We start from the raw sequence: 24,910 nt of genomic DNA on the forward strand, positions 1-24,910 counted from the left end.
GTTGTAATGATTTTTGCTTTTTAGGTGGTCCGAGCAACGCGTTGGGCGTCCTCGGAGAAAAGTCGCGCTGGAATTGTCTTGAGTGTGTGTGTGTGTGTGTGTGTGTGTGTGTGTGTGTGTGTGTGTGTGTGTGTGTGTGTGTGTGTGTGTGTGTGTGTGTGTGTGTGTGTGTGTGTGTGTGTGTGTGTGTGTGTGTGTGTGTGTGTGTGTGTGTGTGTGTGTGTGTGTGTGTGTGTGTGTGTGTGTGTGTGTAAATGTGCGCGAGTGGTTCCAAGAGGAGCTGTTACAACACAGAGCGCATTTCCTCTTCCTTCTTCAGATGTGCATGTGTTGCGCACGTTTGGACATTTTTTCCCAGCTCGAGCGTGTTTGCAGACAACGTTGTCAGTTTGCATGTGGGCGTCTTGTCGCTGCGGAATCCATTATGCGGCCGTTTTTTGTTTTCTACCAAACTCTCGCTTTCACCTGCGCGTGCTGCGGGCGTCGACCGTGGGAGCCGCGGGGTTCCTTTCACTATGTCAGCTGCTGTAAATGAGACCCGTGTCCATCTTCAGGTTGAGCACCGGAGAAGGGGACGGAGCTTGGTGCCCCGCAGGCGCCGTCTTCCCCGATGGATCGGAATATCTTCAGGTTAGCGCCCGCGCCTCCAGCTCACTTTTGATTTATAATCGCGCTGACTTTTTGGAAAAGGCGCACAGTCCAACTTCTGTAGCTCATTGTGACCACAACTTTCTGGAAAAATACACACTCAAGCCTTTCGAAGCATGTCGAGTTCTTTGAGCGTAGATATAAAAAGTCAACATACTTTGGTTCAAAGGCTATTCCTTGCGCCCTAAGACGCGACCACAAAAATGACCGGAAAAGCTAACTTAGAACACCTGAACTTTATTTGGGGTTACTCTGAGGCACGTTAGATGATGTTTAACGTGAGGTTGAATGTGATTGGTTAATTATCAACACAGCCACAATCCCTGCTTGTAACTGTTACTAATTCACTGACTATAAGTAACTGCAGCTAAGTAAATAAGCAACTAAAGCAAACAGAGCAATGTAAAAAAAAATAATAATAATAATAATAATAACCTACTAGAACAGCAAAACATTCAGATATGTCAGAGGCACTTTAAATGGTGGTAGATGTGTGCTGACTCAGATTTAATACAAGTTTGAATGTCATCGGTTAATTTAGAACACAGCCATCCTAATTTTTAGGATGGTGTGTACACTTGTGCAAACACTACATTTTTTATTTTTACTTCTCCACTAAAATTTCTATTTTTTCATAAACGATTTATCTTGCTCTCATTTCTTAATAACACAAAAACCTGTCATTTGAACAGGGGTGTGGAGACTTTTAATATCCACCAGCTCCTGTTTTCCACTCCATCTCATTTGCGCCCAAAAACGTCTAAACACGTTCTATTTTAAATATTGCCATGGTCCCAAAAACTTATTTCTAAATTTTTAATGTTTTTTTTTTAATGCTAGAGCATACAGAAGGCTTTGATGCAGCCTCTGACCTGAAGAGGTCGCTTAATGCAATGGTAGTTATTACAAAAACGGCCAGCAGGTGGCAGCAGAGTATAAGAGATCAACCAGTGCTATGTTGCAACAAGTTATTTTTGCCAGGTTTGTGAATAATGATGAAACTTAGCTATAATCGAATGCTAATTGCTGCAAAACAGAAACAGATACAAATATCAATTTTTTTCTGATAAAAAAAGAGACTCTAATCTTTCTTTTGGTAGATTCCATGTTTTATAGCAATATAACACAAAATTCTGTGGACCTTGCAAAATCTGTCAAAATCCAGTAAAAAAAAAAAAAAAAAAGCCGGGAGCGAAGGGGGTTGCTTCAGGTAAAATGGCTGCCAGTGAATGAGTTAAACTAAGCTAAGCTAACTGCTTCTGGTTGTCCTTCAGGTGGACCTTCGCAAGCTGCACTTCCTAGCCCTGGTGGGCACGCAGGGTCGTCACGCCGACGGGCACGGCCAGGAGTTTGTCCGCAGTTACCGCCTGCGCTACTCTCGCGACGGCGTGAAATGGATCACCTGGAGGGACCGCTGGGGCCAGGAAGTAAGGACACAATTGAAGCGTGTTCATTAAGTGTTATCGCTGGCAAGGCTTCATATTCGTCTTTTTTTTTTTTTTTTTATATATCTAATTCCTCTCGTATGGTTTTGGCAGAGGAGCCGTGCCATGTTGTAACAAAAAAAAGAGCCCAGTGGGGCTTTTTCAGCTCCATACAATGAATGACACACCTGTGCTGAAAGCAGCCATTGTTGGCTCCCCCGTCCAATATTTTCTTTCGCGATCAGCACCCGGCCGAGCGTCACGTCACGTGCGCGCTCTGCAATGGGGGGATTAGACCTCCGGCAACAACGTTTTTAAGGAGGCCGCTGTTATTTTGAAGCTGCCTCAGCAAACTCCAGAGACGGCGCGCCAGTGTCAATCTTTGCACAAAATGCTGCAACTGCAAAATTTGGCCTCGGGCCTCGACTCGCGAATCAGTTGGCACGTTGGAGGCTTTTCATTTGAGCTTTTCTGCGATTAAGATCATAACACGGCTTGAATAGCAAGTCCACCGGTATGCACAAAAGAGCCCTTCTCGGGAGTTTGCCATTTTGTGGTGCTGTTTGAATGTGTAGTGGGGAGGAGATTTTTTTTTTTTTCCAGTTGTCTATAATGTGATGAAAGTTGAGTCTATTAATCGATAATGCCGTTATGTCAACTATGTTGCGCAGTTGATGACTAAAATTTCAATTTCAATTACAATTACAATTACAATTGAAATGTCAATTACAATTGAAATTTCAATTAATTAAAGTTAGCATTAAAAGATTAAAAATGCAATTCATCATTAATTAACACTAATTGTAGTTGTAATTAGTGGTCTGATTAAAGTTACTATTCAAAGGCTTCATTAGGACAATTGGCACTCGGCTTTAGAAGTGAGTAACATGCATTATGGGATGAGGTCATCTACGCTTCGATCGTCTGGAGGGTGGGGAGGGGGGGGGGGGGTTAAGGGGGGGCTGGCGCCACGGATGTACGTGCCAATTCATATTCTCTTCGGGTTGACGTCTTGCGTGTGCAAATCAATCAAGGAAGTAGAGACGTTTTGATTTGAAACCTAAAATGCAGTCCCTATGTGTTAAGTTGAGACGGCTAAAGATGAAAATATTCAGGTTGGTTGTACACTCTGTACTGTAGACAAAGTGTTATGTAGCTTAAAAAAAAAAACGACATCGAATTTGAAGAAACATTTGGAGTCACAGGATGGTTCATTCAAGGTTACAAAGTCCCAACAGGTTGTGGGAAAACAGATTAGCACTAATGCAGGAGGTCCCCTGAATTTTTTTTGTTCTATTCTATAAACATTGAATGAGCGAATGTTTCCCAACGCAGTCTAAAACCAGCAAAAACAAAACGCCGTGTCATGTCGCGTGTGAGTGAATATTTATGCGTAATCCTCCAAGGCGGTGTCCGGGAACGAGAATACCTACGATGTTGTTCTGAAGGATCTGGGCCCCCCCATCGTGGCCCGCATGGTGCGCTTCTACCCGCTGGCCGACAGGGTCATGAGCGTCTGCCTCCGAGTGGAACTGTACGGCTGCGTGTGGGCAGGTAAGCGGCTATCATGTGATCTGACTTTACGAATTAATTCATTTAATTATTCTTGATTCAGAACATGTTGTGGAGGTATTTTTATTTATTTATTTATTTTTTACTGAATTATTCCTAGTTCTTGTGTACGTGCGTGCTTGTGCTCTTTAATTCACCTGAAACCCTTCACCTTAACCGGATACTTCAGAGTTCCACCAAAGTCGTAAAGTTGTCAGTCGACCAGAAGAAGGATCAAAGGAAGGAAAAAATGAAGCAAAGTGAAATCCAACACCACCCGGACATCACCCTCCACCCACAAATCCAGAATCTTTCACCAGCCGTAGATACGTCTAAATTCCAACAGGATTAGGGGAAGACATCAAGAGACCAGAGGAAGGATAGATGAAGCAGTGAGATCCACAAACGCAAAACCGTTATCACTCTGTATCAATCTGTTCAAGATCAATCATGCTGGACAATGTACCTACCTTTGCAGAAGGTGAAAAATGATTGAGTCAATAATAATGATTCCAACAGTTTGTTTTTTTCCTCCCCCAACCCCCCCCCCCCCCCCACCCCACCCCCCCATCCGTCCCGTGCGTTGCTTTGAGAGATTGCATCAAATTTACGGGGCAGGACGCCGTCTGCCATCTTGAGTGTCTGCCCTCTGATGAATAGCGTTGGTGCGCGCGATCCCCCGAGCACTCGCTGTATTTACGAGCGCCCTCCTCCTCCGCAGTCACGTCCCGCCTCCCTCGTTCATCACGCGGCCGGCCGCCTCGAGATCGGCGCCGCCGCGCTCTTGTCTTTCGGGAGAGCGTCTCCATGAAAGTTTTTCCTCCCGAATGGAGTCCGAGCCGGGTCACTCCTGATTGTCTGCAGCTGGAGATTAAGCATATCACGGACTTTTAATATGGCCGCTTTTTTGCACCAATCGGCGCGCTTTGAGTGGGTTTGTTTGGGGTCACTTCTGATTGTCTGGAGCTGGAGATTAGGTTTATTTATAGTCTTAATATGGCCGCTTTTGCACCAATCGGCACGCTTCGAGTGGGCTTGTTACAGTTTGCGGTGGCATATGACGAAAGTTGTTGAGACGCTCACTGCTTACTTTCTTTACTTTCTCTCGAAAACGTCATTAAACCATGCAAGGCAAAACTTGAAAACTGAAATTGTGCGTATTTTCCAGCTCGAAGGCACAACGTCCTTCATCCAAAAAAATTTTTATTCATTAAGTAGCCGCTTGCTACTTGGCTGAAATTGCAGGGTTGCCATTGGGAAAATCGTTTTTGTGCTGCAGAACCTCGGTTTTGGTATGGCCTAGTTTTACCATGATTCACATTTTTGCAAAAGTCCAAATAATATCTTCCTTCTTCGTCATACACAATCAAGAGCTCTCAATCAAGGTAAAAGTGGTGTTAGTCATTTATATTTACATACTTCACATTATCGCTAGTGTCTAAAATGCTTTTTTTTCTTATTATTTTTGAGTATCTGCAAAGTATTAGTTGGATTTCAGTTATTCCCTTTGGGAAACAAGGCTTCAGTTTTTGCGTAATTTGGTTTTAGTCATTTTAGTAATTAAGTGTTTTTTTTAATGAATTAATCACAAACCCCAAGGTTTCCTTGTTCTTCAATTTAAAATGTTAAACACCATGGAAAAAAATATTTTCAGGAGTTTCTTCCTTATTTTGCTATTAAAAAATCTCTTTTGTTCTTTCGCCGTGAGCTGTAATCATCAAAATTAAAGAAAAGAAAATTATTAATTATTTCACACTGCTTAGTATAATTGTAAATGAATGAGTTTCTTTATAAATCTACGAGAGCTTGGACTCTCATCCCAAATTTCCTTTCACCAATCGTGTTAACTTGAGCGAATGACATTAAAATCAATTCGCATCTTACGCTTTAAAAAAACAAACAAACAAAAAACGCCAAAGTCCAACAAATGAAAAATCCAATTTTGTCAAAAACGTAAAAATGGACTGCACTTATGTATTAAGTTTACGAAGCCATATTCACTTATCTCATTCAAACATATCAGATTGCAATGACTTAATGTAATCCCCTGGACCCCGCGTCGTACCCTGGCCCTGTTATTTTGTACTAGCCTCGTCCATGCTAGCGCTAAGCTAGTTCCAGCACCTTTTTTTTGTTTGATGTGGTGGAACAGTGCCTTCATTACAAAATTAGCCCAGATAGCCAAAAGTTATAAATAGCATACCTAAAGAGTGCAGCTGGACCCCTTTCTGTTTGTTGATTGGTCAACAGGAAATTAACATATCGTGACAAATTAGAGCAGCTTTTTCATGCTTCATATACCGTAATGTAACTTAACTAAAAATGCTCTTCAACAGCAAAATGAGCCAAAGAATGCAAATGTTACGCCAGCAATCGTTTATGATGTGTACCAGAGCGCTGCTTTTCCTGACGAACTCATCCGTTAAGGGTGCTTGGACCCGAGTAACGGAGCCTTTGGTTTGTTTGACTAGTTTAAAACCAACGCCGGCCGCTTCCCCGCCTCGCTGATTGCAACCGAATCGTTGGATCTGATGTCTGACGGGTCAGCATTTGCTCCTCAATGGTTCCCTGCTTGTGTCATTTCTCTTAGATGGCTTAAAGGCGTATACGGCCCCCGTGGGTCACGTCATGAATCTGTCGGGCTTGCCCGTCTACCTGAACGACTCCACCTACGACGGCAGCACAGAGCAAGGGTAAGCAAGCAAGCAAGCAAGCACACGTCTCCAACTGTCAACCCCCCCCCCCCCCCCCCCAGCCAGCTCTTTGCTCGCGGAAAGGGGAACCCGCCGTGTTTTTGTAGTTGCTGAGGGATTTCGAGGCGCGTTTCCTCCTGGCCTTAATGTTTTGGCAGGCCGCTAGACGGGCCGCATCAGGATTCGTGGCAGGGTCACGCTCGCTCGGTGCTGGGCGGTTAATGGGCCCAAAATGTTTTGCTTGCGAGTAAGCGAACACCTTTTGATGCCATCCAGACGCATTCTTGCGGGAGAGGCCGTGTGACCTTGCCGTGTTTGTATGTACATACGGCTGGGAAATGTGCTCTTAAAATACTGTGTATATATATTTTTTTTTTTTCACATAAAACTATATCCAATTGGGGGGGTTTCTCTCAAAGATGACTCGGCTAGCCCTTTACACTGCAAAAAAAAAAAGTAGAAAATGTAAGAAGAAAAAAAAAAGTGCAATAAGAATACGCTAAATGATCTGGCGACAGAACAAGAAAATTTTACCTGTAAGATTTTTTTTAAATAAGAAAATAATACTAGGCCCATACAAACCACAGCGGACTTGAAAATTGTATATTTAGACTAAAAACAAATAATATTAACATTTTTCAAGCTGTAATATATAGAACTATTTTCCTTAAGTATTCATTTACGTCTGGCCGACATAGCCTGAGTGTCAAGCAGGGAGGCAACAGTACCCATTTTTATTGTCTTTGGTGTGACCCAGCCAGGGATTGAACCCACAACCTCCCCGGGGGGGGGGGGGGGGGTTAGACACTCTACCACTGGACCACTGAGCTGGTACTGCAAAGAGGAAAAATGAACGTAGTAAATATATAACGAAACAAACCACTGCTCAAATTGTTTTCATACTTGTATTTTTTCCATTTATTTTATTGCTAAATTATGCAAAATTTCAAAATAAGGACATTCAATTTAAGAAACCCCGGTTCAGGGCCTTTGATGTTGGTTAGCAATCATCTTAAAAAGTGGAAAATGTTTGTTTTAAGCCTCACAGCACTTACCTTCTTGTCTGTTCGTGATCTTGTCTGACAATTGAATTTTAAGCAAAATAAGCACATTTAGGTTAAATTCAAGAAATGATATCTTACTTAAGATTTCAGTTTTTGCAGCGTTGTCCGTACGTTGAGCCCTCCCTACGCTGTATGTTGGCGCGCAGGGTGCAATTCGGCGGCCTGGGTCAGCTGTGCGACGGCGTCCTGGGAGGAGACGACTTCATGGAGAGCAAGGAGCTGCGGGTGTGGCCCGGCTACGACTACCTGGGCTGGAACAGAGACGTCCTCGGCAAGCCCGGCGTGGACATCGAGTTCCAATTCGAGAAGCCTCGCGTGCTCCGCGTTATGCAGGTAGGCGGCACCAAGGCAGGTTGTACACAAGTCGTTAAGAAAGTCCATTTTGAATCGGATGTCATCTTTTTAAAACTGCTCTTCAGAGGTCTTTAAAAAAAAGTCACATTTAAAAGTCGGTACAATCGTACCTTAGTATTTGATTTTAATTTGTTGCACTTGTAAAATCGTCTGTCCTTACTGAAATGAATGGAAATACCATTAACCACCCCTCCCTCATGTTTTTTTAATGAGGAAAGAATTATGTCCTATATATGACCTATGGGTGTCTGGCGATTAAAATGATTAATCGTAACTATTGCATGACTTTAACTCACGATTAATCGCAAATTTTATATCTCTTCTAAATATACAATAAAACACAGTTTTATTTTTTTTCATTTTCATACTCTTGTTAAGATAAAAGTGGGAAAATTATAAACTAATACAAATATGGCTGCATCTTTTAGTTGTTGATACAGTAATTTCATAATTCTTAAAATTTAGTTAAAATTAAAAAGATGCACTGTACTGTAAAAAAAAAATTGAGTTGAGATATTGATTTGTGTCGAGGTCATTTTTCTGCCACTAGATGGCATAATTGCATTTGTAAGATGTCGGTGACAGCTCGGTGCATTTTTTTCTTTTCATATGAAGAGCTATCGAAACTTTAACATGAAGTAACTGAAATTCTGCACATTTTTTGAAATTGTAAAATACAACTTGACCCCAGTCTCCACAAATATATGCATTATGATTACATTTATTACTGCAAAATTTTGACGTGGACGTGTCTGCTGCGTCCCAGTACAGGCTTTCCTAGTAAGGGGCGGTCATTACGCAATAAAAAAAATTGTGGCGCTAGAAGAATTTTAACCCAACTCAAAATTAACACACACATTTTGACACCCCTAATATAAACATACAAATAGATTGAATTTCAAAGAATTAAACAGCTTTGTCACACTTCCTCTTTCAATGTGCATTGTGCTCATCCTTCTGGTGTGCACATCTTGGCCACTGGGGGCAGTATAAGCAGACGAGGATATACTATACTGAAGGGCCCATAAATGCTCCTTGTTAGCTCGGTGCCTATGGAGTTTGCAGGTTTGTTAGCATTAAGGTAGCGGTAGCTATGTGGTTGTTTGACATGAACCTTCCGCTGAGGGTGGCACTAAAGGAGATTTTATTTACACAAAATCAATAAAAATGTCAGACATATTTTGTCTAATATAAAAATCTAAAATATTATAGCAGCATTTCTTAAAATGTTAATATTGTGTTTATTCCTGCCATACACGAGGTCTTAAATTTGATCAGAGTGACCTTATAGATGCTCCGTTAACAATTTTTAATGCGTAGATTTATGATGGGCACAGCCATTTTGTTCCTTCTTTTGCCTTTGGGTGTGTTGTCGGCAGTAAATGTCGCCATTTTATGGAATGCCGCATAGTCGCAAGCAAGTATCGAGCTGGCTTTGTCTTGAGAGAGAGAAAATGAAGTAGAATCCTCTAATTATCCCTCAAGAGGGGGAATTCAGTTTGCCACCATTCTCACACTCCCATTGCACACACCATGCGGGGGGGGGGGTGGATGGGTGGATGCTTATTTACACCAAAATGAGCAAAGATTACATCTTAAATCCTCAAATTGGATCTTTGCGATCCCACTGGAACCTCTTTATGTCTGCTTCGCGACATATTTCCAAACCGGACGTGCTGTACCTTGGCGATCGCGCCGCTCCCCGTTTCCCCCCAATTTCCTGTCTGCATTCACTTGCATCCCCACTCGGGGCGCAAGTGCCCACAAAATAATGACTTGTCTCCCTCCAGATGTTCTTTGTCGCGCCGCCAACTCATTTCCACTTTGGAGAGCATAACCCCAATTGAATTCGGGGGAAAACTTGATGCATAAATCAAGTGTAATCATGAATAAAACACTTTTATGAACGTCTATAAATAGCCATTATTGTTATTAAGCACTTTCAAAAACGGTTTCCATGTGTTAAACGCAGATAAGCGCGCTGACAAAAAGTCATTTTTTTTCCATTTAAATGAATGCTTTGATCTGATAAATGAATAACCTCATTACGCTAAGTCAAGCGTCACGGCGAGCTAATGGGAGTACACGAGGCTAATGCTTTATTTATGGCTCTAATGAAGCGCTGCACACACTCCGGCAGGTCATGTGATCCAAGCAACCTCCAGAATACACTTGGAGAAAGGCTTTTTCCCCAAAGTGCGCGAGAAATGATGACATCATGCATGATGTATATCGTCGTTGTCGGGCAGAAAGCAACGTTTGGCCAAAATCTCCAAATATAGTCTTTTTGAAAATCCAAATGTAAGTTGTAATTTTTCTAACTATTAAGTTTATGTTGAAACTGATTTGAAATCAGTATACATTATTGTTCTCTGAACATTTTGCACAGGAATTATTTGTGAATAAATGAAACCTTTAAATAAATTGGGTTTATTAGATTCAAATCGATTGTCTCCCGGCTGTTTTACTGGATTTTGCCAGATTTTGCAAGGCCTACAGAATATTGTGTTCTATTGCTATAAAAAAAAATGGAACCTACCAAAAGAAAGATTAGACTCTCTTCTTCCATCAGGAAAAAAAAGTATATTGGTATCCATTTCCATTTTGCAGCAATGAGCATTACAATATAGCGAAGTTTCATCATTATTCACAAAGCTGTTGAAAACAATGGCAAAAAGAGCTTGTTGCAACATGGCCTTTGCTAATCTCTTATACTCTGCTGCCACCTGCTGGCTGTTTTTTTTGTAATAACTATTATTGCTTTAAGCGACACCTTCAGGTCAGAAGCAGCATCAAAGCCTTCTAGCACAACACTACCCCCCCCCCCCCCCACCCATAAAAAACATATATAGCATTTTGGGGATTGAAGGACAAAGTATTAAAAAAACATATTTAAACATTTTTGGGTTTGAATGAGTTAATCTTCCTGAATGACTGAAATAAAACCAGAGAGTTTATTTTTTGGCCATGCCGCCCAACCCCCTTTTAGTCAAATGTGCTATTTTCATAACCTTTATTTACAATGAAAGCAATTTCCAGCTCACCCCCGAAATGATGGCAATTACTTTTATAGCAACTCTTACTTGAGCCCGTGTGAGGAGATCGCGTCCCGTCCTTGTTGAAACAAGATTCTTTCGCTGACAAGCTCGGTGTTTTTACGACTGTTTCTCCTTCACCGCATGCCCGCCATGTTATTGTAATAAATCCTCAAGTTGTACACGCATTGTTTTTTAATCTTTTCCTTGTAATGCTTCCCCGGTCGGTGTTTTACTCCCAAGATCTCAGGCCGTTTTCCTGGATTTCCGCCAGGGGTTTTCCAACGCTAACCTCAACTAACATCACGCCGTGGATTTGTCAAGAGTGGGAAAGTCGAAACTGGCAAAGTTACTTCACATAACTCGGGGCACAGTTGAATGTGACCTCGCGTGTGTGTGTTAACCTGCACTTCCTTCAACACAATGTTTGGTTGGGGGGGGCGGGGGGGGGGGGGGGGGTCACGAAGCTGCAGTTGTGTCCGTGGGGATTCTATTGAAAGCAAAGCGGTGCGACCTTGGCTCAAACGCGCGCATGTGCAGAAAGAACGGCTGGCAGGCAGCAGCTCAACATGTGGCGCAGCTGCTCGCCTGCACAACATCTGGATCCACTTCCAGGTGACAGGCTCGGAATGAAGTGGCGGCTTAACCGCGCGCCGTACTCCCGACGCGTGCGTTTCGTTTCCGTCGAAGCTCATTTCGGTGATCGTGGCTGCGAAAAAATCACGTTGGATGTTTGTCAACACGGATTAATCTTTTCAAATTGCAAAACAAATTGATTGAATCAAGTCCGGGATCAAACTGTCACCTTCATTAAAAAAATATATTTATACACTCTTAAAACACACTCGTAACCCTCGTAAAAAAGTGGCCATTTTTTTCCCAACATTTTCATTGGATTTATTCTGTAATGTCTAATACGCTGCCTTGCTAATTTAAATGAGTGTATGCAAAAATAGAATTAAATTAAATACAAATGAAAATCATACATGAAATGCAACCAAGCGTATTTAAAGGGATACTTGACTCATTGAGTCATTTTCAGCAGTAAAAAGTTAGTATTTTGTCCAGAATTAATTTGATAACGACATTATTGTTGTTCAAGGACAATTAATAAACTTTTTTAAAAACTCATTTTTCCACTCGCTGTCGACTGAAAATGACATCACCTGTGCTGAGGAAGTAGGTAACGACCAATCATGGCTCACTTGTTTTCTGGGTTTGGTCAGCAAACTGAGCCGTGATTGGTCGTTGGACCGAAGTTATCAAATTCATTCTGGACAAAATATGAACTTTTTACTGCTGAAAATGGCTCAATGAGTCAAATAGTCCATGCTGCATTCGAGGAAGGTGGGAAATCGGACATTTTCGGCTTCATACCAGGAAGTATGCACAGGAATGCGTCGGGGGGGGGGGGGGGGTTAAGTCTGACGTCACTCGAGTCGACAATGCCATAGAAACAAAGACCGTGAATGGCAAAACATAATTTAAACAGTTATAAAAATCTATTTATTTATTATAACAATTTAGTTATTCGAAAAGAGTAACTTTACATAAGCCAACATGATTTCGACTGACTATGCTAACCAGAACAACGAGTCAGCCATCTTTGTTGTCTTCGAACGCTTTGAGGTCGGAACTGAAGAATGGGAAATGTCAGACTTCCCACCTTCCTCGAACGCAGCATGAAAAGCCAAAGAAAAAGCGTAGCGCGACGTTTTCCCGAGCACGTGCCTTTCTCTCTCTCTCATCTCGATCATCCGCAGCGGCGCCGCGTCGCACCTTCCGCAATCAATTTCACGACGACACGTTGCGGGACGGTCCCGCCGACCCGGATCCGCGACCGAACTTTCCCCCCCAACACCTGCGCCGGGAACCGACCCCGATGTGATCTGTGTCCCGCCGGCAGGTGCACAGCAACAACCGGCACACGCAGGGCGTGCGCGTGTTCAACAAGGTGGAGTGCGCGTTCAAGGCCGGCCTGCTGCAGCCGTGGTCGTCCCCGGCCCTCGCCCTGCCCGTCCCCCTGGACGACCTGAAGGACCCGTCGTCCCGCACGCTCTCCTTGCCCCTGGACGGCCGCGTGGCGCGCATCCTGCGCTGCACGTTCGACTTCGCCGACAGATGGATGCTCCTCAGCGAGATTTCCTTCCTCTCCGGTAACGACCGACGAACGCTACGACTGTTGACATTTGTTGACGTTTCTGCATTTGTTGCTACTTCCTGCCTTTTACTTCTACTTGCTGTATTTATATACGACTCTTAGTCCGACTCTACTCTATTACTGTTACTTTTACCTCTACGACTACCGCTACTTTTATCACCACTACAATTTTACTTCGACTACTCTTATACAGTACTTCTACTGCAAAACACTACTACGATACTTCTTCCGCTACTAGTACTAGTACTTGTACTAGTGCTACAGGGATTGTTCTACAAAAAAAAAAAAACTCTTTCTACTATATTACTATTACTTTACTATTACTATTAATACTGGTACTAGCACTGCTATTGCTTTATTCTATTACTACTACTAGTACTTCTTCTTCTACTACTTCTAAAAGAAAAGAAATGCAATTTAAAATCGTACATGCAGCGATGTTGAAAATGCGGTTTGGGTTTGAGGTGGAGGTTGGAGTATAAGAAAGGAATTTTGGAATAATGTAACATTAATAAAAGGATGTCAATCAAATTGGACAAAATACCAAAACTAAATTTGGACCAAATTTCCTTACGGTTTGACGAATGTGCCGATCGAAGGAAGGAGACTTTGTAATATAATAATAATTATGGGTAAATGCCATATTCACAAATGTAAATGGCAAAATAGAAAGCCATCCATTGTTTTGTTGAAAATTGAATTGCAATCACATTTTGCTTCCTGGTCAATCTTGAAAGGCTTCAATACGGACGATCAGTTGCGTTGCGATGAGGTCATAAAGTATTTATGTTTTTGGTAAGTGAGAACGTACATAGAATGCAATGCTGTTTCTTCTTTCTTTAAAAAATAAATAATAATAAAATAAAATTTTATTTTTTTTTGCATTATAGATGTCATCTCCCAGCGAGAGTTTGTAAATTGTTTTTGTGCAATAAATTTAAAAAACGACTTCTTCTACTACTTCACTACTTCTACTACTACTACTACTTCAATTACTATTTATTTCTTCAACGACTACTACTATTAATAAAGAAAGCAAAAAAACTTGTACTTCTTCTACTTCAACGTCTTCAAACTCCAACCCCTACTTCTTCTTCTTAGTACTCTCCCGGTACTACTGTATTACTCCGATTACATTACTCCGATTACATTACTCCTTTTGCTTCTGCTGCAAGTTCTACTGCCGCAACTCTTCCTCCTTTTACTTTTACAGTGCAACTATGACATTTATTTACTATTACATCACTTCTACTACTACAGCTGCTTCTTTTACTCATACTTCTACTCTTTTAATTACACTACTTCCACTATTGCTACTGTACTTTCAGCACTACTCCGAGCACTCAACTATTTCTACTCCTATTTCTTTTCCTGCTATTACTAACGGATGAATCCATTATTCTGCCTTTTTTATGTTATCGTTTCATTTCCAATGATATGCTCGTCATCGCAAGTTTGTCAGTCCCGAAAGAGGCACGTCCAAACTTCCGTTCCCCAAATTCATGAAAGCGCTTTGTTGTCTTGTCCCTTGCTGCGTTCTTCCCATTGTTATGCGTTATCACGCTCGTCTGGGCATTTTTTTTTTTTTTTGCGCCGCGCGGCAGCATGGGAAGAAAAGTGGAGTGACGCTTATTTATTCCCAGGCGATGTCACGGCCCGCCAAGCAAACTGGCAACTCGTTCCACAATTTTTAGGCTCGATCGATTTCATCAGAGCCGTGGTGGGGGGGGGGGGGGGGGGGGGGGGATGTACTCTTTAATTTACGCAGTCTATCTGCTGTGTACACTCCTGTTTATTGACTAAAACACTCTCAGGCTGGAAGCAAACGGAAGCAGACGATATCCTCTGCAAAGGAGGAGGAGTCGTGCTGGGAGGCACATTAAACTGCCCTCCTTCTAAAACGGCCAAAAAAGGGACATCGGTTGTTGCAAAGTCGCAGCAAGCCCGGCAAGCCAAAAAAGAAAAACGGCAAACTCCGGCACTGCTGATAAATAAAACGTTGTTTGGATTACAGGCAATAAACAAAACTTTGGACTGACAACTTCAGCGACCCGCCACATTTTGTTTACGAACTACAACTGCACTTTCCCATTGGGCGAACTTTACTATCAAGTCTGCTTTTACAAAAATAACGGTGCTCTCTTTTGTTGCTGTAGCCTTTCATGTGCTGGAGCTGCAACGCAATACATTTCATCACGCTTGGTTGACTGCCAAGTCGGGTTACGCTCAAAACTGTTTGAACGTAACATTTAAAGTTGACCGCTTTAAAATGCAACGACAATAAAAAAAGAAAACAAATAACTAATAAATAAAAGTAATTAAAAAAAAATAATAATGATGATAAATATTAAAGAAATACATACCCCCAATTTTTTTTTATAATATTCTTTTCTTTTTTCTTTTTTACATAAATGACCTACAACAACCCTGATGAGATCAAAAATGATATAAAATGGACGACTGGATGTTGAAATGTGTTTTTCTCAAAATACTTTCTCTGGTTCCTCCCCTCCAGACGCTCTTGAAAAGGACGCGACACAGACGCATGGTCGCAATCCTCCCACCACCAGCTCCTCTCCGTCCGTCAGCGACACCTCCTCCTCTCCCGCCCCGAGCCGCGCCGCCTTCAACGCCACCGCCGCCGCTTCTGGTGAGTCGGACTCATCAAGATCTCGCTCTCGGCGTCCTCCTCCTCCTGCCAGCTCATCATTGCCAATCGTGCCTCACTCCTCCTCATCCACCAGCCTTTCTTTATCTTTGTCAAACTTAACTACATTGTGCACGGAGGCGCTGCTAGATAATGCACATGGAGTGTGCCAAAAAATCGATTCTCATAAGAATCACCATTTTCATTTAGTACGATTCAGAATCGATTTTAAATGTCCCAAAATTGATTTTATTTAAATTATTTTATACCGTTTTGCCTTTGTGTGTGCCTTTATTGGGAGAGCTGTTTATGTTGTACCCGATTTGGCCACTTAGGGGCAGTGTGGTTCCACGCGGTCTGATACACTGTTAAGATGTAGCCACATTAGCGAGTAGAAGGAAAAAGTCACAATCTAGTTATTCCAATAAAAGTTGTTTTTTTGCAGCGTGGAGCCGTTCTTTTGAGTGATAAAAGTGCCGCGAGTAGAGCGCTAATTAGCATTAGCGAGTCAGACTGGAGTAGATCATTACGATTCCTTGAACATCTATAAATTGAAGCAAAAATCATTGTCAATCAAAGCATTTTGAATCAAAAATCTTTCCCAATCGAAAATCGATTCCGAATCGAATCGCACACCCAAAAATCGAATCGAATCGTGAGACATTCAAAGATTCCCACCCCTAATGTATACTAGTCCATTTTAGGCAAATTAATTTTTTATGTCATTGTTTTATTGAAACTCTCCATTTAAGTAAGAGGACTGAAAGTAACAGAACGATTTTTTTATTTTTAATAGTTAGTTCGTTTTTTATAATCCAACCTGGATTCCGACTCTAAGGTGCAGACACAGGTGCATTTGCACTTCTCTGGCAGACCTCGTCCCTCCTCATTGTCTCTCTTCTCCTTCACCACCTCTGCTCATTCACACCCTCCTCCTTTGTCCATCTCCTCCTCCTCCTCCTCCTCCTCCTCCTCCTCCTCCAGCACCTCCTCCCACCGCCAGCTCCGCCTTCATAATGGACACCACTGCTAATTGGACACTGTCAGGTGAGACGAAGGGAGGCTGAAGCTGTTAAGTGGGGAGAGCACGAATTGCAGTGGAACATCTAAAGTTGGAACGCAAATTTCAGAGTTTCATTCATTCAGAGAAAAATCAAAAGGATGAAGGCCCTCTTTAATAATTAGGCTCAAATAATTACAAGCACATTCTGAAAATGTAATATCATCTTACTGCAGAGCAATCTGAAATTTCGTCGCAAAAATTTTTACATCAAATTTTAAGGTACAGCCAAATTTCAGAATGTCATTTAAGTGGTCGTCAGACTCGTCAGTGCGCCTTCCAGTGGTCAAAATTAGCAATAGCAGTTGATTTGAATGAAAAACTGCCGTTTGTGTTTTGTCCTCACGGCCAGATTGGACCCCCTGATAGGCTGGTTCTGGCCCACGGGCCATAAGTTTGGCACCCATGCTGAGTTTTATCTTCTTGTGTATTCTTCCAAAAATCAACTTTAGAGGTTCCACACTCTAAAAACAGTTAGGTCAAAAATGGACCAATCGATTTGACCCAACTTCGAGTCGAGAAATGGGTCAAAACAACTCATGAATATTGGTCGGATCCATTTTTTTTTTAATCCATAATTGGGTAACTTTTGACAAAACTGTTTTTAGCGTGCAATGTATACAGAAAGAAACACTAACACTTCATCATGTTAACGGACAATAACAAAATGGCTTCCTCCGGTCTTTGAAAGTGCATGTTTTGGGGCGTTTGCACACCGAAAAAGTCAAAGCTGGAATTTCTCTGCGGCATGCTTTGTTCACGAGTTTGAGGATTTATTAGCAACATTGTGTTGACAGACTGATGCGTGCGTGCGTGCGTGCGTGCGTGCGTGTGTGCGTGCGTGCGTGTGGGAGAAGGGCTGTCTTGTCTTTCTTTGCGCTGGCGTTTGCGCTCGCATACCTGCATGCCTCATATGACCTTCAGAGGGGATTAAATGACCTCTGAGTCAAATACATCGTGTGCACAAAAGGAGGCCGCGTCACATTCTTTTCTCCGAGCGGAGGCCAACGCGTGGTATGAATCACTCGCACACTCTCACTCTGGTGTTTTGTGCGCGCGTGCGTGCGTGCGTGCGCGTGCGCCCACTGTTTGAAACTCTGTTACAATGCACGCATCTCAAATGGAGGTGAGGTCAACCGCTCGCTCTCCTCCCCCTCCTCCAACGCAGGTTCCGAGTTGGCCGGCGTGTCCCCGAGGGCGGGGCTTCCCGTGGCCAAGGACGACAGCAGCAACACGGCCATCCTGATTGGCTGCCTGGTGGGCATCATCCTGCTGCTGCTGGCCGTCATCGCCGTCATTCTGTGGAGGCAGTACTGGAAGAAGTTGCTGGGGAAGGTGAGAGGGAAAGCGCCTTCGCCACGCAGGTCGAACTCGCGACAGCCAATCGGCATCGAGGAGATTGCGGCGTCGCGCACGTTGCCGTAGAGCAGTGGAAGATCAAATTATTGTCGCCGTTTGCGGGAACTTTTTGACGACTTCTGCTAACTTCTCGTCTCTCGCAAAGTGAACTTCTGCCTCGCGCTACTCGCGGCAGTTTGATTTCCGGAGTTCTGTACCGGGGGTTATAATAGTTTGGCATTTTTAATTATGTATTTTGTTTTGATTTTGACATTTATTTATTTTTATTTTTTTTGAGCATTTTTGTTAGTTTTTATTTTGTTCCAAAAAGCTTCCTTTGAGTCTAGTTTTTATTAGTTTTAGTTTTAATTTCAGTTTTTTAACTCACTCAGCCATTGTCACTGAAGCAACCCCCTTCGCTCCCGGCTGTTTGACTGGATTTTGACTGATTTCACAAGACCACATATTGTTTTCTATTGCTATAAAAACATGGAACCTACCAAAAGAAAGATTCAGTTTCCGTTTTGCAGTAGCAAACGAGCAACGGTAGTTTGTACAAAAACGGCCATCAGGTGGCAGCAGAGTATAAGAGATCAACCAGGGCCATGTTGTAACAAGCTCTTTCCCCACACAGATAGAAACTTTGTTTTTTCCTAATAAAAGAAGAGACTCTAATCTTTCTTTTGGTAGGTTCCATGTTTTTATAGCCCTTAAAAATCCAGTTAAGCAGCCGGGAGCGAAGTGGGTTGCTTCAGTAAAAATGGCTGCGAGGGAATGAGTCGAATCCATTCAGTAGATGCGGCGCACCCATTCAAACGATGACATGAATTCGTCCCGTTGGCGCAGGCTCAGGGCGGCCTGTCGAGCGACGAGCTGCGCGTGCACCTGTCGGTTCCCTCCGACAACGTGGTCATCAACAACACGCACAGCTACTCCAGCCGCTACCAGCGCATACACACCTTCCCCGACGACCCCGAGCGGGAGGCCGAAAGCGAGTACCAGGAGCCCAGCGCCTTGCTGCACCCGCGGGACCGCCGCGGCAGCACCGGTAGGTCCCGCGCGCACGTGCACTTTGTCCTTTTCACACGTCTTCAAGCGTGCAAAAAGCTTTTGCGCTCTCGGCTTGGAATGCCGCGAGAATCGATACGTGGACAAAAGTATTGGGACACGGAAGGGAAAAAAAAGTGTAAGAACGTCATTTTAAAAAACATGCAAAAGAGATCAACTGGCAATGACTGTGCATACTGTAGTATCTGTGTTGGTTGCGTGTCTTCAAGGGGCGTGGCCTAGTGAGTGACTTCAGGGGCTGAATTCAGGTTAGCTGGTTCTTTTCAGGGTGAGCGTCTCGGTGCGAGTTGTGGCCCGCAGCAGCTCCTTGTGAGTGTTGTCATTTTGTAATTTGGTTTTTGACTCTTTGGTTTATCATTGTTGTAATAGTTTTGGATTTTTCATATAGCTTTTATTTCTATTTGACTTTTCTTTTGGGATTTAGTTGCCCCCCCCCCCCCCCCAATGCTTCATTTTAAGTCAAGTTATCTTTATTTATATAGCACTTTCAAACATTTTCTTAGTTTTAGTATTAGTATTAGTGTATGTATATATATATATATATATATATATATATTATTTTATTATTTTTTTCAATGTAAGAAAAAAAAATTGCAGTCACCATAAGTAATGTTAAGTAAACTACAATTACCAAACAACTGTTCGACCTTCCTTTTTCTGTATGGCTGAACACCATTACTGAAATAAATATTTTTTAAATGAAGTATGAAGTTAATTGATAAAAATATAATTTTTTGTGTAATTATAATTACCGGTAGTTTTAATTCGTTTTTGTTATTGTGTTTTTGAACAGCGCTCTCGTTTTTTATTTGATTTTGTTAATGAAAAAGTTTTTTCAATAATTTATCGTTAACTAGAATAACCTTTGAACTTTTTTTCTACTTGAGGATTATGCACCTTGCTTTTTTCTGCATTGCGAAGAGAAAAGTCTGTTTGTCCAAAATGTCTTGATGAAGTGAGTTAAGAGGCGTGTCCCAATATTTTTGGTCCATAGGACATATTTAGACAACCCTGTTTTTTTTCCCTACTGTGTAAAAATTTGAGCACAAGTAAGCAAAAGCGCGTGTGGACGAATGCCTGCGTGAGGAGCTTTTTGTTCCGCGGGGAGAAAAACAACAACAACAACAACGACAAAGTGTACGAAAAGCAGGAAGTCAAAAAGAGGAACGGAGGAAGGCGGGCATGCTTGTCGTCGCCGCGCACGGCAGGAGCTCGGCATGCTTGTCGTCTGCGCTTTTAAAAGAACTCGTGTGAAAAAGCGCATTTCAGCCTAATTGTGTGGTTTGCTGTTAACCGACCCCGTTGCTGTTGTTGCTCGTGCCTGCCGTGTGCGCCACTTGCATCCCCATCCTCTTGTTTTTATCCGTCGCCACATGCTAACGCAACCTTCTTTTGTTTTGTCCCGTCCGCTCGACGCGGCGCGCCGCCTCGTCTCGTCCTGTGTGTATTTGGTGTGCGTTGCGTTGTGTTGTGTTGTGTGCGTTTGTGTGCGTTTGTGTGCTCTCCCAGCCTTGCTGTTAAACAACCCGGCCTATCACCTGCTCCTGTCAGATCACAGGAAAGGCTCCAGGCCCGGCACCTGTCAGGCTCCGGAAAAGAGTCTCAATGTGGCCCATGGTAAGACGCCTCGGACTGGGACGACAAAAGCGGCCTGTCTGATTGGCTGCAGTGCCGCCGTCGTCACTCTTCTTCCTGTCATGCATGCGTCTGACTTCACTCCTTTTCACTCCTGCCGTGTGTGCTGGGTTCCTTTTTTTTTTTTTGTTTGTGTTTTTTCTTTCTAATAAGACACGTTCGTTCGCAGATGCCTTCGGTCGCCTTCTTGGGAAGCTCTCAATAATCCTGGTAATCCGTCCTGTCACTTGTCTGCAAGGAGTTTTATTACTGGCAGTTGTTTGTGACTGCCCCCCCCTCCCCCTAAAAAAAATAAAAGTTTAAAAGAAAAATAACAGTTTTATATTACAAAAAATGTACAGTAGTGACATAGTTAAATAAAATGTAAAAAAAAAAATTGGGGGGTAATTTGACAACTGGCGTTTTTGCTTCCATTCAAAGGCCATTCTGCTGCTCCTTCTGTTGTGTGCATCTCGGCCACATGGGGGCAGCATGAAACAGACGGATAATGACTTTTTCATTATACAGTACAGTAGTTTTGACAAAAAAAAATACCAGTTTGTTTTTATAAGTTTTTTTTTTAATGATTTGTTTCAATTGAGTTTTTTTTGTAGTAGTTTTAGTATTAGTTTTAATTTTTTTAAATATATTTGATAATTTGTCAAGTGCAACATTTAAACAAAACAAAAAAAGGCACTAAGTATTGTGTAATGAAGTCCATTTTCAAACTGTCTGAAAAAGGGGAAGAAAATAAAAAATCGAACCTGAAAGCTCACTTTTGCATGATATTCATTGACAAAAATGAAAACAAAGGACATTTTTCCAGAATGGTATTTAGATTAGGTATTTTTCAATTTTAGCTTTATTTTGTTCGTTTTTAAACATAATAACCTAAGTATGTATGTGATTTTAATAAAAAAGAGAACACTATTTACCTTTTTTTTTAAGAGCGAGATATTTTCCAGGTGACTTTGAGCGCAAAGTGACATCAACTTGACGACAGTCTGCTCACCGGGCGCACATACAGACAAACGCGATCCTTTTCCGAATCCTCAAGTCTTTTCGTCCTGGTGGTTGGTTTCACTTTGAAGACTTCAACTGCATCCACACGTTTTTTTTTGTTTTTTTTTCCTTTCTCAAACATGTCAAATCTTGCGTCTCGGCGGTGGAACCGAATGCCAACGTGTGCCGTCCGCTCAATCCCTCCGCATTTCACCCTCAACGTCCGCCTCTTCCCCCCAGCGTGCGGCCCCGACTCGGCCCCGGAGAAGGGATTCCCCCCGACGCAGGACGAGCCTCCGCCCTACCCGGGCTCGCCGCCGTACCCGGCCCTTTCGCCGCCCGTGTCTCCGCCTCTGCCCCCCAGCGTGCCGCACTACGCCGAGGCCGACATCGTCAGCCTGCAGGGCGTCAGCGGCAACAACACCTACGCCGTGCCCGCGTTGACCTCGTCCAGCCCGGGCGCCGACGCCGGGCCCTTGCCCGAGCTGCAGCGCCAGTGTCTCGTCTTCAAGGAGAAGCTCGGGGAAGGACAGTTCGGGGAGGTACAAATTCTACAACGTGGACTTAGTATTCAAATTCGGAATTCTAAAAGATGCTTGAGTAAAAGTCTTGATATAGAAAATAACTTTAGTAGAAGTTTCTCACCTTGGGCAAAATGACTCAAATAACAGTCCTCACGTAGCTGACATTTGCGCTGCTTCGTAGCTTTGAACCCTCCGTATCTGCAAAATATGCATGGAACACTGCTTCGTGAGGGGTTTTTTCGGTTTAGCAAATGGCGGTTTAACAGTGTGTCCATTGTTCTCATGAAAGGTGCACCTGTGCGAGATTGAAAACCCTCAGGACCTTCCCAATCTGGAGTTCCCCTTCAACGTGAGGAAAGGTCGCCCTCTGCTGGTGGCTGTCAAGATACTGCGGCCCGATGCTTCCAAAAATGCCAGGTTGGTTGTCCTGTCGTTGACATGGATTTCCATCAAGTGACGCAATTCAGATTGTTTGCTCTTCAGTGGCACTATTGGGATGTGTGTGATAGTGCGATGGTGCATTATAAATATATATATATATAAAAAAATCTAATATTTGCAACATTATGAAGTGGCAAATTTGGGAGAGAAAAACTCACAATTTTACAAGAAATAAACTTTGCGGCATTAAAATTAGCAAAATTTGCGAGATGATGACATGTTCGGGGTGGAGGTCGTAGGACGAGGCACAGAAGACCCATCGCTGCACAATGTTTGTGAGTGTACCTTGCTGTTTATAGGCATGACTTGTCACAACGTGTATTTCTTGCAAATTTTTTATTTTTTTTCTCGCAAATGTTCCATTTTTTCCAAGTTTTTTTTCTCATACATTTGTGAGGTTTTTTTCTCTGAATATTGCCCCCCCCCCCCCCACACACACACAGTTGTATGATAGTGACATAATGGGGAAAAAACAGAAATGAAAATAAATGATGACACGAGTGCATTTATATTCTGCCATGATGTAATAAAATGGCATTTGTGTCTCGATGTTTATCCGAATGTTTGCTTTATACTGCCCCCAGGTGGTCAAGGTGTGCACAACACAAAGAGCAACACTATCATACTGAATTATTTACAGACATTATATTTAATTATTACAGTATTTCTTTGTCTACTGTAATTCCTCTTTATTTTTTTTTAGACGAATCAACCTTTATTGTCTTCTTCCAAGGATGTTTCCACTGAATGTCGAACACGAAAAAAACAAGATTAAAAAAAAAAAAAAAAAGTCCGCACGGCCCTGCAGCCTGTAACGTTCTCCTTGCGTGCATTTCGCTTGTTAGGAACGACTTCCTGAAAGAGGTGAAGATCCTGTCGCGCCTGAAGGACCCCAACATCATCCGCCTGCTGGGCGTGTGCGTGAGCAGCGACCCGCTCTGCATGGTCACCGAGTACATGGAGTGCGGCGACCTCAACCAGTACCTGTCGCACCGAGCGCTGCTGGACAAGAGCGGACCTTCGCATGCCGCGCCCACCATCAGGTCACACAAACAGCCGGCAAAACTCAACCGTTTTTGAAAAAGCAGCCCAATTGTTGCATTCTCCAACATCGTGAGCGGGACGCGCGGCATCCTCACCCGGGCGTCTTTCCCCCGTCGTGCAGCTACCCGGCCCTCATCTCCATGGCCAGCCAGATCGCGTCGGGGATGAAGTTCCTCTCCTCGCTCAACTTTGTGCACCGCGACCTGGCCACGCGCAACTGCCTGGTGGGCGGCGAGAGGGGCGACAGCGGCGCCGACGACCCCAGCGGGGAGCGCCACATCAAGATCGCCGACTTCGGCATGAGCAGGAACCTGTACGCCGGCGACTACTACCGGATCCAGGGGCGGGCCGTGCTGCCCATACGCTGGATGGCGTGGGAGTGCATCCTCATGGTGAGGTCAACGTTCTCGCCAATGGCGCACTCCCTTTAGCCCCGTAGCTCAAGGCTAACGCTAATTAGCATCTATGTTGCAGTGCTTGAACCTTTTAAGCCACAGACTGAACAGTAGTCAGTCATATCATCTTTATCCTCTGCATAGAACGGCTAATTATTGGTGCAACGTGACAAAAAAACATATTGAGCGACTTTTAGAATCCTGCGTAACATATACTGTCGATTCTGGGAATTGACTATTCAAATATATGAGCTATTCTACTGTTCTTCTCGCCCAACATTTTCCATCTTCTGCACTATTTAGGGCGGATTTTTAGATGAAAATGTACCCTTTTGAAATGTCACAATCATTTTGGTGTCAAGCGCCATGAAATTTTAACCCATACCAGCTTATAAGTAAATATTTTTAAATGGAATTTTAAAGTGATTATCTATAGACAATATGATAAACGTTGCCCAAAAAGGTGGGAGTTATTTTTCTGACACACACAAAAAAAAAATGCTGCTTGAGCGACAATCCATTCGTGTGGAGATCAGTCATAAGTCCGTGCGTGCTGTCGAGTCGCGCTAGGAGTGACGTCATGCAGCCGACCAATTCGGCCTACGGAAGAGCCAGCCTCACGCTGTGATTGGTCAACTGCTGGTCACATGACATATAGACGCCATCTTGGTTTTAGTTGGTCAAACTCTCTATGCTGAACTGTCCTCTACTGCAAAAGGCTTGATCTTTATTTTTTATTTTATTTTTTGTGGTGGATTTGGAGGACAAACAGTACTTTGATAATATTAACATTTTTGATTGAGTTGATTTTTGTGGGGGGAAAAATGCATAAAATGAGTTCTTGCAC

The 24,910-nt window shown here is 43.0% G+C and overlaps 1 protein-coding gene across 4 annotated transcripts in view; it reads left to right on the top strand.

The window, feature by feature from the left end:
* The window catches only part of ddr1 (discoidin domain receptor tyrosine kinase 1), a 60,110-nt gene that overhangs the window by 31,268 nt on the left and 3,932 nt on the right, over positions 1-24,910 (top strand). Inside the window, exons 4-18 of one of the 4 annotated variants that reach the window (XM_086079658.1) lie at positions 555-630; positions 1,923-2,075; positions 3,479-3,626; positions 6,214-6,316; positions 7,527-7,713; positions 12,676-12,925; positions 15,446-15,580; positions 16,562-16,624; positions 17,806-17,972; positions 18,822-19,023; positions 20,553-20,660; positions 21,900-22,201; positions 22,473-22,600; positions 23,470-23,667; positions 23,790-24,060. In XM_086079658.1, coding sequence (XP_085935784.1) covers positions 555-630; positions 1,923-2,075; positions 3,479-3,626; positions 6,214-6,316; positions 7,527-7,713; positions 12,676-12,925; positions 15,446-15,580; positions 16,562-16,624; positions 17,806-17,972; positions 18,822-19,023; positions 20,553-20,660; positions 21,900-22,201; positions 22,473-22,600; positions 23,470-23,667; positions 23,790-24,060 — 2,491 coding nt within the window. The remainder of the gene's footprint in view (positions 1-554; positions 631-1,922; positions 2,076-3,478; positions 3,627-6,213; positions 6,317-7,526; positions 7,714-12,675; positions 12,926-15,445; positions 15,581-16,561; positions 16,625-17,805; positions 17,973-18,821; positions 19,024-20,552; positions 20,661-21,899; positions 22,202-22,472; positions 22,601-23,469; positions 23,668-23,789; positions 24,061-24,910) is intronic. The other 3 variants (XM_086079659.1, XM_086079661.1, XM_086079660.1) reach the window with 3 other exon arrangements.

The sequence above is a fragment of the Leptonotus elevatus genome, chromosome 6, assembly GCF_054856555.1.
Source record: "Leptonotus elevatus isolate MCC_2025b chromosome 6, RoL_Lele_1.0, whole genome shotgun sequence".
NCBI lineage: Eukaryota > Metazoa > Chordata > Actinopteri > Syngnathiformes > Syngnathidae > Leptonotus > Leptonotus elevatus.